We start from the raw sequence: 14112 nt of genomic DNA, 5'->3' as shown, positions 1-14112 counted from the left end.
CGATAATCTTATTTAAACACATCAAAGTCCGAGTACTTGATTTATTACCGCCCGGTAATAAGGTACGGTACGGAGTTTATCCTGTCTCAAGGGAGGTAATAAACATAGTTCATCCCAAACTCCTCGCATCGGTAACTTCCCCTGATCTGTACAGTAACAAAAGCAAGTAGCAAAGCGTGACGTAACCGCTGTGAGGAGTTTGAGTTCATCCGGGTTATTGCCACACCGCTTACCGAGTCGAAAAAATCGGTTGTTACAAGTTTAAAAGAATCATGCCGCGAGGAAAAGGAAAGAGAAATGCCGATACGGCAACTGGAGGCAGGAAAAGAGCGCGGAATCAGTTGAATGAAGTGGACAGCAGGCATCAGACTGCTCAGAGGCAAAATCGAGAACCCGCTGTGCATTTTCCACCACCCCCACAACTAGGTATAAGTCCATTCGACGATTTAATTTCCCCTCCCACTGTCATACCACATCCGGACATAACTCACCCTCAGTTTTCTCCCCCAGCTAACTCACCAACTTCAACCCCACCCCCTACGTTTCAAATTGTAACCCCTCCCACTGTCATCCCACATCCAGATATAACCCATCCAAGTGTTTTTATCTCTTTAGGTAGTTGTGTCCCCCAAAAGATAAAAGAAAAAATCTGGGCAAGTGAATTTTTAGACTTGGGGATCTTACTGAAATCACAACGCCAGTTAAATGAAATCTCAGAATCCGGACCTGCTGGCGAAGTCCAGTTTAGGGAAGGAAGATTTTTTGTGAAGCCCCATGAGCAGGAGAGTTCAAAATTGTCAATTGATCAGTGGACTTCGGCCTTTATCATGTATACCAGCATTTTTTTAGAACGATTTCCAATGAGGGCCCAAGAACTTCTGAAATATCTGCGGGATATTCGCTTGGCATCTACTAGGTCACCTACTTGGTGGCAATACGATGATCAGTTTCGCCACTTGCAAGCGTCAAATCCTTCCAATCACTGGGGTGTCATTAATGTAGAGTTATGGCTTCTATATGTTTCAGGCTCTCCAGCAACACAATATCCTGTAAGGTTGAACACATCCACTAATTCTAGCACTCAACAAAAATTTGTACCTAGTAAGTCCCATAATAATGTAAGCCCGTCATCACTTACTTGTAATTTTTTCAATACTGGTCGTCATTGTCGCTTTACAAATTGTAGGTACAAGCATGCATGCCAGCTCTGTGGAGGTAATCATCGCAGAACAGTATGCCGCTCTAGTCAGCAGCAGTAAGGAACGATTACTGTACCAAAAAGGCCAAACGCCCCTTAACATTACAAAGTTACTATCATCTTTAAATCTGTACCCAGACAACAGTGCTGGGGAACTTAAATATGGGTTAATGAATGGTTTCCCATTACATTATGAGGGCCCTCGTTATTTCAGAGACTCGCCCAACTTGCTTAGTGCAAAACAGTTACCTGCAATACTTCAAAGTAAAATAATCAAAGAAATAAAGGCTGGCAGGGTAGCGGGACCTTTTCTGTCAATGCCATTTACCACCATGCAAATTTCTCCTGTTGGTCTAGTCCCCAAAAAAGGGGGAGATTTCCGCTTGATACACCATTTGTCTTATCCTAAAGATGAATCTATTAATAGTTACATAGATGAAAAGTACTGTTCAGTATCTTATTCAACAATCGATCAGGCCGCAAACATGTTTTTTTTCCTTAGGTGAAGGTTGCCCCCTTAGTAAATCAGACGTTAAGTCGGTCTTCCGTTTGTTACCAATTTCCCCAAAAGATTTTGACTTACTAGGTTTCAAGGTCCAAGTGAGGTCACTAAGTGGACCTGTCACTTACTATTTTTATGATAAGATGCTACCATTTGGTGCATCCATCAGCTGTGCTATCTGGGAAAAGTTCGCCACTTTTGTACACTGGGCTGTAGTTGAAAACAGTAATAACCCTAATATTCAACACTACCTTGACGATTTCCTTTTTGGGGAGCCAGCTTTAAGCTGTAAGCATGGTCACACACTGCAGTCCTTTAAAGATACTTGCCAAAAATTTGGTATCCCAGTTGCACTTGATAAAACATGTCACCCAACTACTTCCATTGTTTTCCTAGGCATTGAATTTGACACAGTTAAAATGGTAATGCGCTTACCAGAAGAAAAACTTGTGGAATTAAAGAGCAAAATAACACAAATCCTTAATACTAAAAAGGTTACTTTGAAAGTCATGCAATCTCTGATAGGTTCACTCAATTTTGCTTGCAGAGTCATTGCACCAGGCCGTGCATTTTGCAGGAGGTTTATAAATTCCACCATTGGTATTAAAAAGCCATATCATAAGATAAGGGTATCTGGTCAAATGAAAAAAGATCTACAGCTGTGGTTACAATTTCTGGCTGCATACAACGGCATAACATTAATAACTGACCCTTGCTGGCTGTCTAACATTGATCTACAGCTGTACACAGATAGTGCAGGGGGTCCTCTTGGGGGCTATGGCATCTACTTTGCAGGTCATTGGTCTCAGGGGGTTTGGCCATTACACTGGGTGGAAGAAGGTCTTACTAAAGACATGACGCTCCTCGAGTTGTTCCCGGTAGTAGCAGCTATTGTTACATGGGCCAAGGTGTTCAGTAACAAGAAAGTTTTGTTCCATATATAGATAACCAAGCAGTAGTTCAGATAGTAAAGACACAAACTTGCAAATCTGAAAGAGTCATGAACCTTGTAAGACATCTAGTCATGGTTATGCTCACACATAATATTTCTGTAAAAGCAACCTATATTCCTTCTAGTCAAAATATAATAGCTGATTCCCTTTCTCGTTCACAGTGGGGGAAGTTCAGACGGGCAGCACCCTATGCAGACATGCAGCCAACAAAGATTTCATCACTTCTATGGACCATTTAATAAACACAGCTCAGAATCTTTATTTTAATTCTTTAGCAGCTTCAACCCACAAGACATATGCTTCCGGTTGCCGGAAAGCTTGCATACTTTCGGCTCAGTTATGGCCTGCCACAATCTTGGCCCATCCCTTTAGAGCATCTCCTACTGTTTATTGCATATTGCTCATACAACGGCCTTGCTGCATCATCTGTGGCTACTTATATATCAGGCATTGGTCATTTTCACAAAATACGTGGCTTGTCTGATACAACCACCTCATTTTTAGTCGTTAAGTCATTAGAAGGTTTACGCCGCATTCAAGGGGGTCCAGCCCAAGACTTGCGGGCTCCAATTACTCTCCCTTTGCTAGAAAGCCTTATTGCATCCTTAAAACATGTATGTACTAACAAGTACGAACAAGCCCTTTTTAGTGCAGCCTTTTCTGTTGCATTTTTTGGCCTGTTAACGGTAGGAGAATTTACCACTCCAAGTTCAAATTATTCAGGTCAAAGACTATTGCTTGTTAACGATGTCCACATCTCGGATAATACTATGCAATTATGCATCAGATGGTCAAAAACAGACCAATATGGATTGTCAACAACCATAAGTATACGTGCCACAGGTGGATTATACTGCCCAGTGAGCAACATGCAAATATATCTTAAAAATCGTACACACTCCAGCAATAACCACCTTTTTGTTACTTTAATGCTAAAAGCCTTACCAGGTATCAGTTTACATCAGTTTTACGCAAAACATTGCAGTTTATTAATGCCCCAATGTTCATCAGGTCACATAGCTTTCGTATTGGAGGGGCAACATATTTTGCAAGTCAGGGTGTCTCAGACGAACAGCTTAAGTCTATGGGCCGCTGGAAATCCAGTGCCTACACTAGATATATTCGTTTAACAGCTTAACTAACCAGTATTGCTATCAATTAGTTCAATCCCTAACCATCCCAAAGTTAATTTCAGGTCAAAAACACATCTGGATAATGGGCTCCTCAATAGTGCATTGGGCAAAATCGGCTGCATCAAAAGATCTTCAACTCGGATTCACCCATCGTAATATTTCTGTTCAGTGGCTGGGAAAAAGGGGATTGAAGCTGGCTGAACTACATACAATAATGGACTCAAGGAAACATGAGATCGACTTCAATGTAACCGAAAGACCAGATTTTATCATGCTACATTGCGGTTCAAATGACCTAACAGTAGAAGGTATCACGGGTAAAGACATAATAGAGCAAATAAAAGAATCTCTATTGAGATATCAAGCCCTTTTTACAGGTGCCATCATTATCTGGTCCTCTATCCTCCAGAGACGTTACTGGCATTATGCACCTTTAGGCGCAGGTAAACTGATTGAAAAGAAAAGGAATCGAGTCAATGCAGCTGTTAAAGCATTCATTTTGTCAAATGGTGGCAAATATATAAACAATGACTGTTATATTCACGCTAAAGAAGTCAGTCTCTTCCACACAGATGGTACCCACCTTTCAAATTTTGGCAATGACATCCTTCTAAAAAACTGGAAGTTGGCTCTAGAAATGTTTGTAACCACCGACGAAAGTTTTTACCCTAAACACAATGCTAATTAAATTGGACAATAACAATGTGAAATATTGGGTCACACACAGTTACGAGACCCTTTGTATTCTTATAAGTTGTTTATTTGTGTTGTTATTCAAAACGTAGTTACGTTGCTCTCAGGTTTAATTGTAGTAAGAATTTTATCATGGGGGAATACATAAAGTATTCTGTGGCGGCCGGGGAGACAAACAAGGGTGGTTTCGGGTTTAACAGCCTGGCTCTTTCTCCTAGCCTGACTTGCTTTAAAGCATGCAGGCATGGTTTTAATGTATTTTGTTGGGGTGCACTCCCGAGTAACGGGGGCACCCCCCTCCACCTCCAGGTATGGAGGGGAGGCCTAGGGCAGGGCTACGTCCGGGACCGTCTGTTCGGAGTTAGTAGTAATCCAGGCTGCCCAGCCGCAACCGTCCTCTTCAGGGTGTGTGCATTAACTGTTGGGATGCGACACTAGGTTTCAACCTAGGTCACTGACTTGGCCATTTTACCTTGTATAGGAGGCAGTCAGTTGTCTCCCCTGGACTGAGTAAAATTCTTTGGGCAGTCCACCTCTGTTGCCAGTATTAACGCCACATAAGATATTAAAGGAATCATTAAAATAAACAAATTTAATTTTAACATGTGTTTTTTATTCTTAAAATGTAAATCATAGTCTGAGACATTTTCTAGGCTGCAAAAGGCAAATGTCAAATTGTGATGGTTTTTTGTCCGGCCACTAAGGTCCAAATAATTTGTGATCACCCTTTGTCTGTCCATTCCGAGGTATGTGATTTAAGAGAGATTAGCAAGAATTTTATATTCGATAATCTTATTTAAACACATCAAAGTCCGAGTACTTGATTTATTACCGCCCGGTAATAAGGTACGGTACGGAGTTTATCCTGTCTCAAGGGAGGTAATAAACATATTTCATCCGGGTTATTGCCACACTGCTTACCGAGTCGAAAAACCCACCCTCCCAACCCCTTAATGCCATGACTTGTCATATACTATAAAAAAAAAAAAAAATCTTTGCTGCTGCTGCTTTTTCTCTATACTTTCAGGTCACAGTGCTAACTTGCGAGGGACCAGTCATAGTTTCCATGTCAGCTTGGTGCAAAAAACAAAAACACAAAGTTTCAGTGATCCAAACTACATAATGTTTGCCTACAAATTTGGAAATATTAATCTGAACATATGCTGTTTATAAACGATAAGCTGCTTATTGCTGTAATGACGAACATTTGATTGCTTTTGTTACATGTAATAAGTTGTGTAATTGCAAGGCACAGAGGGGGCCAATTTGTAGGGGGCGGCCGGGGAGACAAACAAGGGTGGTTTCGGGTTTAACAGCCTGGCTCTTTCTCCTAGCCTGACTTGCTTTAAAGCATGCAGGCATGGTTTTAATGTATTTTGTTGGGGTGCACTCCCGAGTAACGGGGGCACCCCCCTCCACCTCCAGGTATGGAGGGGAGGCCTAGGGCAGGGCTACGTCCGGGACCGTCTGTTCGGAGTTAGTAGTAATCCAGGCTGCCCAGCCGCAACCGTCCTCTTCAGGGTGTGTGCATTAACTGTGGGGATGCGACACTAGGTTTCAACCTAGGTCACTGACTTGGCCATTTTACCTTGTATAGGAGGCAGTCAGTTGTCTCCCCTGGACTGAGTAAAATTCTTTGGGCAGTCCATCTCTGTTGCCAGTATTAACGCCACATAAGATATTAAAGGAATCATTAAAATAAACAAATTTAATTTTAACATGTGTTTTTTATTCTTAAAATGTAAATCATAGTCTGAGACATTTTCTAGGCTGCAAAAGGCAAATGTCAAATTGTGATGGTTTCTTGTCCGGCCACTAAGGTCCAAATAATTTGTGATCACCCTTTTGTCTGTCCATTCCTAGGTATGTGATTTAAATCTCATTTATAAACTTAAGTTTCATTTTATCTTGTGCATCTAATATAGTCATTTCCTGTGTTACTCTTTTCATCTATATGGTTATATGTTGTAATGAAAAGTGCATAAATTGGGTTATTCATCATTTGGAGTGAAAATATGGATGATGTCTTGTCTATGAAATTTCAAATATTTCATAGAAGTATAGTTCAAGTGAAATATCAAATATTTCTTACATAGTGTAAGTGAAATACCTAAAAATACTTCGAAGAAAGATACATTTGTATATTCAATATCAGTAAGAAATGAAAGAAAATCATATTTTATGTGGATGTAGCTCAGTAAAAGTTTTCACTATGTGTGTGATATATATTATACCTCACTGATAAAATCTAGTATTTCATTGATAAGAATATTATCAATAGTTGTATTCTAGAGATTGTTTTACAATATATTATCACTATGGTAACGGTTTTGACTTGTTTGTCAAATTAAAAAGAACTTTTAATGAAAATCATGATTAAACTTTATAGGAAAATCATAATAGAATTATTTAAAATCTTTTTCTTTTTTCTTGAGTGCTTTTTGATGCAAGTGGCCTACATTTTTGTGCCTTCTGTGTAGTGAATTGATTTTGTTGGAGCTGTAGAACTTCTCGTTTAAAATGATGTGATAAAATTGTGTTTTAAAATTGAATTTAACCCTTTCCCCCATGAGCATATTGTGAAAAATGGCCGTTTTCACTGAAAAGCCTCCTGTTACAAGTTCAAACTGCTATGAAACTATGAAAAATGCTTCAATACTAATCAAACTTGGCACAAATGTTGACTGGACCATTGCCTTTGTAACTACATGCTCAGTCTTTAATTTCCTGTTAACATGGCAATGAGGGGACATCTCAAAATTGCCAAAAATCACTATTTTGCCTCGATTTTTTCCATCAAAATTTATTTCAAAGTGCTGCAACTGTTCAAGGGATTGAGATAGAGTCAAAGGCTTTTCAGCGTTGGTTAAACGTTACATTATGATCGACCTGGGGTCATTTTTACCCTCTCACAAGTCCAAAATTTTCTTGGCGATGAGGGGGACTCTGCCCCCCTTCAAACCCCCCTAACAGAAGGGGGCACATCCCCCTTCTGGCAACCCCCTGATGTATCTTTTGGATGGGGGGTGGCGCCGAAAAAGTGCTCAATTTTTTAAGCAACATTTCTCAAACGAAAACTTATGTTTGGGGTCCAAATAGGACATTTTTTCACTATTTGAGGCCTTAAAAAGGGGGGGGGGGTCGAAAGTGCGTTGTTTCGCGTATATATGTGGTAAAGGGTTAAAGTAAAAAACCGTAAGGATAATTTATGCTAAAATATTGATTTTTACTTTATTACATATATTTAATTATGTTTAACCTTTTACCTGCTGATTTGCAAAATGGATTTTACTTGCTTAAAATAGATGTTATTTGGATCTCAGCAAAATAAGGGTTTTTTCCAAGGTTATCCCTTGGTACAAACAAACTTTTACTGTTATAGTTTCACAGTACACTTCTGGTCACAATAGATTAGTCAAAAGTGCACCGGTCATTATAGATTTGTCAATATATTGCGCTTTTCGAAGCTGTAATGGTAAAAAAAATTTTGTACCCCAGAAATCCCAAGATATTCTTAATTCCAGACCAAGTCTTTTTGGAACAGTCCATTCAAAAATGTAAGGGATTTCAGTGTGAATATACAAAAATTAGGCTATCAACAGTATATACCCTGGTCATACTGCACCACTGTGTAGTTTGACTTGGCTCTATACTGGATGGTAAAGGTTAATCACTAATGGACCCAGCAGGTTAAGGGTTGGACTGTTTTTACGCCTTGTGTTTGCACCATACAACATTTTAACCCTTAACATGCTGAATATTTTAAATGGCTTTGTCCCACTTCCAATTTTGGGACTGTCCATTATCAATTTTAGGGATATCAATTTAAAGTTTGTCAGCCAACAGTATAGAGCCTGGTCAGACTGCACGGACGTGCAGGATGGCCTGGCTCTATACTGGTGGCAAAAATTAGCGCTTTCGGTTCCAGCACTTAAATGGTTAAAACATAATCATTTTGTGTTATAATTCTATGATAAGCCATCTAGTATTTCACGCATTCATTATTTAATTCATGTAGCAGTATTCATTTATATTATAGTCCTATAGCAATTTAGTGAGTTATTTATTTATTAAGGTCGTTTACATATCACTTATTGTAATCATGTAGAGTACTCTTTACTAAAACAAACCCCAGTTTTTATAAACATATTGGATTACTGTTTCCACTTACAGCTAGGTCCAATATACAGTTGAGGCTCTATTTTCAATAAATATATTTTTGTTACTCAATACCATATTTTACTTTAATCAGAACGACAGCTTTTGGACTATTTTTTTTTGCTGATGTAGATTTTATTTTCGAAGTGAAGTTGTTTACTTACCCGTTTAACCCCATACCTGCTAAATTTTGCGTTATGGATTTGCCCAGCTTTGAATAGGTGACAGTCCATTCAAAGTTTAAAGTGGATTGGTCTATGATAGGCACATTTTCAAATATTGATAAAAATATTTTAAATATTGATAAAAAATGTAGAAATGTATCATTTGGATATTTTCATAAAAATTGCTTGAAAAAAAATGTTGATAAAAGTTTTCAGTGATTTAGTATGACAATTAAATTTATACAATAAACAACAATATTTTGCTGATCTAGAACAATTTATTTTCTGCTAACTTAGTACATGTATAAATAATATAAGATTATGTACTAGTTTCTCATTCTTGTCAACAACATCCATATATGAGCGGCATCACGACAAAAACCAACATAGTGCGTTTGCGACCAGCATGGATCCATGCACGCAGTCTGATCAGGATCCATGCTGTTCGCTTACCAACTCTATTACAAGTAGAGAAACTGATAGCAAACAGCATGGATTCTGATCAGACTGCGCAGATGCGCAGGCTGATCTGGATCCATGCTGGTTGCAAACGCACTATGTTGGTTTTGTCGTGACGCCGCTCATAATGTTTTTTTTTTGTGGTTTGTTGTCATGTCTGATACAAAATACTAACTATATACGTATTAGTTTTAAATTATAGACCAATTCACTTTGAGGGATTTCAATATCAAAATACAAAAATTGAGCTGCCAACGGTATATAGCCTGTTGGTAGACTGCAAAGAAGTGCAAGGCTGGTCTTGCTCTATACTGGTGGCAAAGGCTAGTCACTTCCTGTTGCACAAGGTTAAAAGCTTAATGCATACCACATGCTCTTCTTCCAGAAATTACACACATGCCATATATTGTCCATTACCATAGAAATATGTACAATGTATTTGCTCTTTGATGCAACAGATACCTTGATTTTGTATTAAAACCATTGTTGTTTTTTTCTAAACCATTTTACATTGTTTTCTGTTGTTGTTTTTTTTTTACATTCCTCTCATCTGATAGTGCTCAAAATCAGTGTTAGTTATTTAGATGTCTTCCTTTATTTGTCTTTTTTTGTTATTTTGTGTTTTGTTTTCTGTGAAAATAGTAATTCAAGGAGATTTATTGGTCACTTCCACATATAAATAACATCTTTTAATCAACTCTTAAACAGGGAAAAAAATCCTGTCATCTCATATTTGTCAGGGAACGGGTTTGTAGTTCTGTACTTCAAGAATCATGTACTGTATAAGTGGATATTCCTGCGTGTCAGAAAGCGAATTTAAAATTCCAGACATGTGAAATTCGCAAAAAATATTTCCGTGCAGCTAACTTAACCACTTATATACCTTCTTTAAGAAGATTTTCTCTATCTGTTCAGCCTGGGATAATTGTCTGTGTGGATTTACTGACATTTTAAGTACATTGTTAAACCAACCCAGTGAGACATCATTTGACACCGATCCACTGAACGTACACGATCAATCAAGAAGTCACATGACTTAATGAAGCTCTATAGAGAGAGCATCTGATTGGTTATCTAGGGGTTGATGGTTTGATCTCCGGCATTTATTCTAATAGTCATTTTTCTTTCATCACTTAATTCATGAATCATGTAGGATGAGTAGTTAAACACTTGTGGAGTAATTGGTAATTACTGGTTACCCGGTAGTTATCCAGAAAGGCAGTTAGGTGACTTAACCCAAAAATGTGTTAATTGTGGCAAAAAAAACCCCAGAAAAACAGACTCAATTTTCTGCAAATAGTGGTTTAGATCCAAAATGTAAAACAATGTATAAACTGTGCATCTCGTGTAACACTCAGACAAAGTATATTTATTTTATATTTATACTAAGTATATTTATACTGTGTTTATAACACATTACCTAGGTTATATACATGTATTTGTTGCATATTTATGTAAATTGTAAAGTTTCCTCTTGTTTGTTCTGCAAATAGTTTATAAACTATGATTTTATATAATTTTATTGCATAAAAGACATCGTTTTGAACCTTTTATATATTGAAAAAGAAATAAAAATGTTTTACAATTTGTTGTTATTGTGTTATTATTAATGTTCACCAGAGTGTGAGAGAGTATATCACAAATATTCACCATCATGAACTTGAGTGTAACAGTCAGTCAATTAAATCAAGGTCATGGTCACTTTAATTTAATGATATGTAATATAGCTTCCTCATGCATTGAAGGATTTTAGTACAAATGTTCACATGGTGACTTTATGAGACAGAGTGTGACACATAGGAACTCTGAATGAAACGGCATATTGAAACGCATAAATCAAAACCTGTGCAGGCTGTACATTTCGTACATAACTTCATATTATCCAAGTGAGTAGTCTTTAAAAACATAATGTCAAATTAATATTATCTCCTAGTTTAAAAATGAGTCAAATTTATGGTACATTGAAACCATCAGAATTGGCAAAATTTTAAAGTAACAGATCGTGTTAAATTAATATTATATTCTAACAGATCGTACACCCGGATAATACGAAATGTTATTTAGATATAGGAGAAACATTTTTTTAAAGCCGTTACAAGATAGGAAACGTGAGCCGCAATCTGCAGTGACCCGTTCCAGAGTTCCTATGAGTGTCACATGCAGAAATCCTGGCTTTTAGATAAAGAGTTAATTCACTCTTTAAATCTACATGCATTGATGTCTTTTATCATGATAACTTGTTACAAATGCTCACTATTGTTTGTTAAAGTCAAGGTTACACACAAAGGTCAGATGTAAATGTGTGTACAGACTATTTAATCATCCTGTATTGAGAGATTCCAACACAGATGTTCACCATCATAAAACTGAGCATCGCTCAGTCCTCACTTTAGTGCAGTAATGGTTTAACTCCTATTAAACTTAATAGGAGTTAACCTGTTACTGCACTAAGGTCACAAGATAATTCTGGGTCATATAATTATGTAAGGTCAAGGACACTAGAAATGATAAAATATCAAAATCTTTTTTTCAAGGGCATATTTACATGAACTCAATAGGTCAAAAGTCAAGGAAAAGTTGTTCATAGCATAGCTTTGCCATGTGGAAAATTTAGAACCCTGTCGCTTTAGCAACAGGCATACTTTGTAATAATAGCAACCTTGATAAAGGATGATAAAAATCAATCTTCTTTCTCCACCAGAATTAAAACTCATAAACAGTCATAATTCATAACATTTATTTTAATGCATTCAACATAACAACATTCTCATATTAAACACTTTTTTTTGTCACCACATTCTACTGTAAATTTAACTTATTTCTTCTACCGGTATTTTAAATGTTTTTGAATATTATCAACAATTAGGTATTTTAAATATCACAGTTTGGCATGTTTTCTGTATTCTCTGGCAGCAACTGTCCGTCTGTGAACCTCATCAGGGCCGTCTGCTAGTCGTAGTGTCCTGGCCGCAGCAAAAAAATACGGCAACGGACAGTCATAGTTCAAACCAGCCCCTCCGTGACTCTGTAAAATATGACATTTATGTGTTCATCTAAGGTTGATTTTTCCGATAATTTTTAATGTATTCTCATTGATATTGTATTATTACAGGTGTTAATATTTTTGCTTCATAAGAAATGAAGAAGAAAAAATGAATCAATTCATGAAAATACTGTTTTAAATGTTCTATTAACCATATTAAAGCAACACGCCTTCAGATTCATGTTAATTTCTATAAAAAATTGGAAATGTATCTAAAAGTTAAATAATGAGGGCGAACAAATAAAGTAATTTACATATTGCAATCGGCACTTACAATCCACGAAAATTACCAAAAAGTGGTCAAAATATGCAAAAGCAGCCCTTTGCTGCGTTAGTTAAATATGCAGTAGAAATATGGTGATAAAATACTGAAAAATTGGTGTTTAACCGCACATAACATGTAAAATATTAAGTGGGTCTTATATATTTTACCTGTCTTGAAAGTTTAGTGCATTCTATTTCAATATTGATTTTCTTGAAATATTTTGGCTCATCTGGAGGCGTGCAGCTTTAATAATATTACAATATGTCTGTAGATGTATGGTAATTTCAATTTTATTAATGTGTCTTAGGAGATTTACTGTAAATTTCTTAATATTCAGTGAAATTTGTTGGAATTTTCTGTGTTAAATCCAGTATATATGTCTGTTAACTATTATCTTATGTTTATATTCTTACATTATTAAGATAATAATTGAAGGGATGTTTTATTTAGGTGAAATTTCACCTTTAAAGTTGTTTTGAATGATTTCTTGTGGCAATAATTATAGGCTATTAAGGAGAAATATTGGATTTTATCATTTAATCTCTATTATATTTATGTAATTATAAATATAACTGGTTTATAGCAATTAATTAAAGGTATGTTTAAACCGGTGTACTGGGACTAAAGTATGCAAACTGGGTCCCAGCCCACACTGGTTTTTTTAATTAATATGTAACTGTAGTAAGGCTATTTAAGTAGTTTATTTTGATATTGAAGTTTTACCACCAAAATATGATCCAGGTCGCCTATTATAATTATTTTTGTTATTAGATTTGGTCTGTTAATTTACAGTCTAAAAGAAATTTTTCTAGAGCTGAAAATATTACTTTATTTTTAGATTAAGGGGGATTTAACACATTTTGGTAGGTAAAGCCAAGACCTGCTTTTTGAAAGCTGTCAATCATGGTATTCCTGTTAACCATGAATTGACAGCAATCAAAAAGCAGGTGATATGAGTCAAATTTCACTCTACATTGGGGACATTTGGAATCTATATTCTTAATATGTTGACCAACACTGCCTGGTAATAGGGTGGTACCAACTCTTAGTCTGGTAATAATTATATCCACTCTGCGATCAGAGGAATAGTTTATAGGGCGAGTTAACCCAACTGTATTTTTAACATGTTTAATATTATTATCTTGTGAATTAATGGAATTTTGCCATTTAGACATTATATGTTTCCTAATAATAGAATCAACTTCTGTGGGGGAGAGTGAAATAGACTCAGTGACATGTTTGAGGCCTGCCTCAGACTTATACAGTAGCAAGAGGCTGTTTTTATCAGTTCCAAAATCTGTGCCTCTTAGCATACGCATAACATTTAAGTCTTTACGTCACCTCAGGTAACCAAATCTGAGATATGTTCCTCAAATGTTAATTTTCTATCTAAAAGTATGCGTAAAAATCTAGTAACTTTTACAAAATTTATTGGTGTGCCACCTAAAGTAACGTTCAAAGTGTGCTGTTTTTGATTGCCAAATATAACCCCTAATGTTTTTGTTTCAGAAATTTTGAATCCCCAATTTTTGGCCCAACCCCAT

At 36.6% G+C, this 14112-nt stretch overlaps 3 protein-coding genes across 3 annotated transcripts in view; 2 read left to right on the top strand and 1 right to left on the bottom strand.

Moving 5' to 3' along the window:
* The first annotated feature begins 215 nt into the window (after positions 1-215).
* Positions 216-1268, top strand: LOC132757752 (uncharacterized). The gene has a single exon (XM_060749139.1). The coding sequence runs from the start codon at positions 273-275 to the stop codon at positions 1257-1259; it is 987 nt and encodes a 328-aa protein (XP_060605122.1). The 5' UTR covers positions 216-272; the 3' UTR covers positions 1260-1268.
* Positions 1269-1843: 575 nt separating this feature from the next.
* LOC132757755 (uncharacterized) lies at positions 1844-2644 on the top strand. The gene has a single exon (XM_060749141.1). The coding sequence runs from the start codon at positions 1844-1846 to the stop codon at positions 2642-2644; it is 801 nt and encodes a 266-aa protein (XP_060605124.1).
* Positions 2645-11980: 9336 nt separating this feature from the next.
* Positions 11981-14112, bottom strand: part of LOC132757748 (acyl-CoA dehydrogenase family member 10-like) — a 55042-nt gene continuing 52910 nt past the window's right edge. The window contains exon 22 of the mRNA XM_060749134.1: positions 11981-12285. Within this exon, the coding sequence (XP_060605117.1) occupies positions 12139-12285 (147 nt within the window). The 3' untranslated portion in view covers positions 11981-12138. The remainder of the gene's footprint in view (positions 12286-14112) is intronic.

Source organism: Ruditapes philippinarum, unplaced genomic scaffold (assembly GCF_026571515.1).
Source record: "Ruditapes philippinarum isolate M1 unplaced genomic scaffold, ASM2657151v2 ctg1015_1_1_1_1, whole genome shotgun sequence".
NCBI lineage: Eukaryota > Metazoa > Mollusca > Bivalvia > Venerida > Veneridae > Ruditapes > Ruditapes philippinarum.
This window is presented reverse-complemented; position numbering and strand designations above follow the sequence as displayed.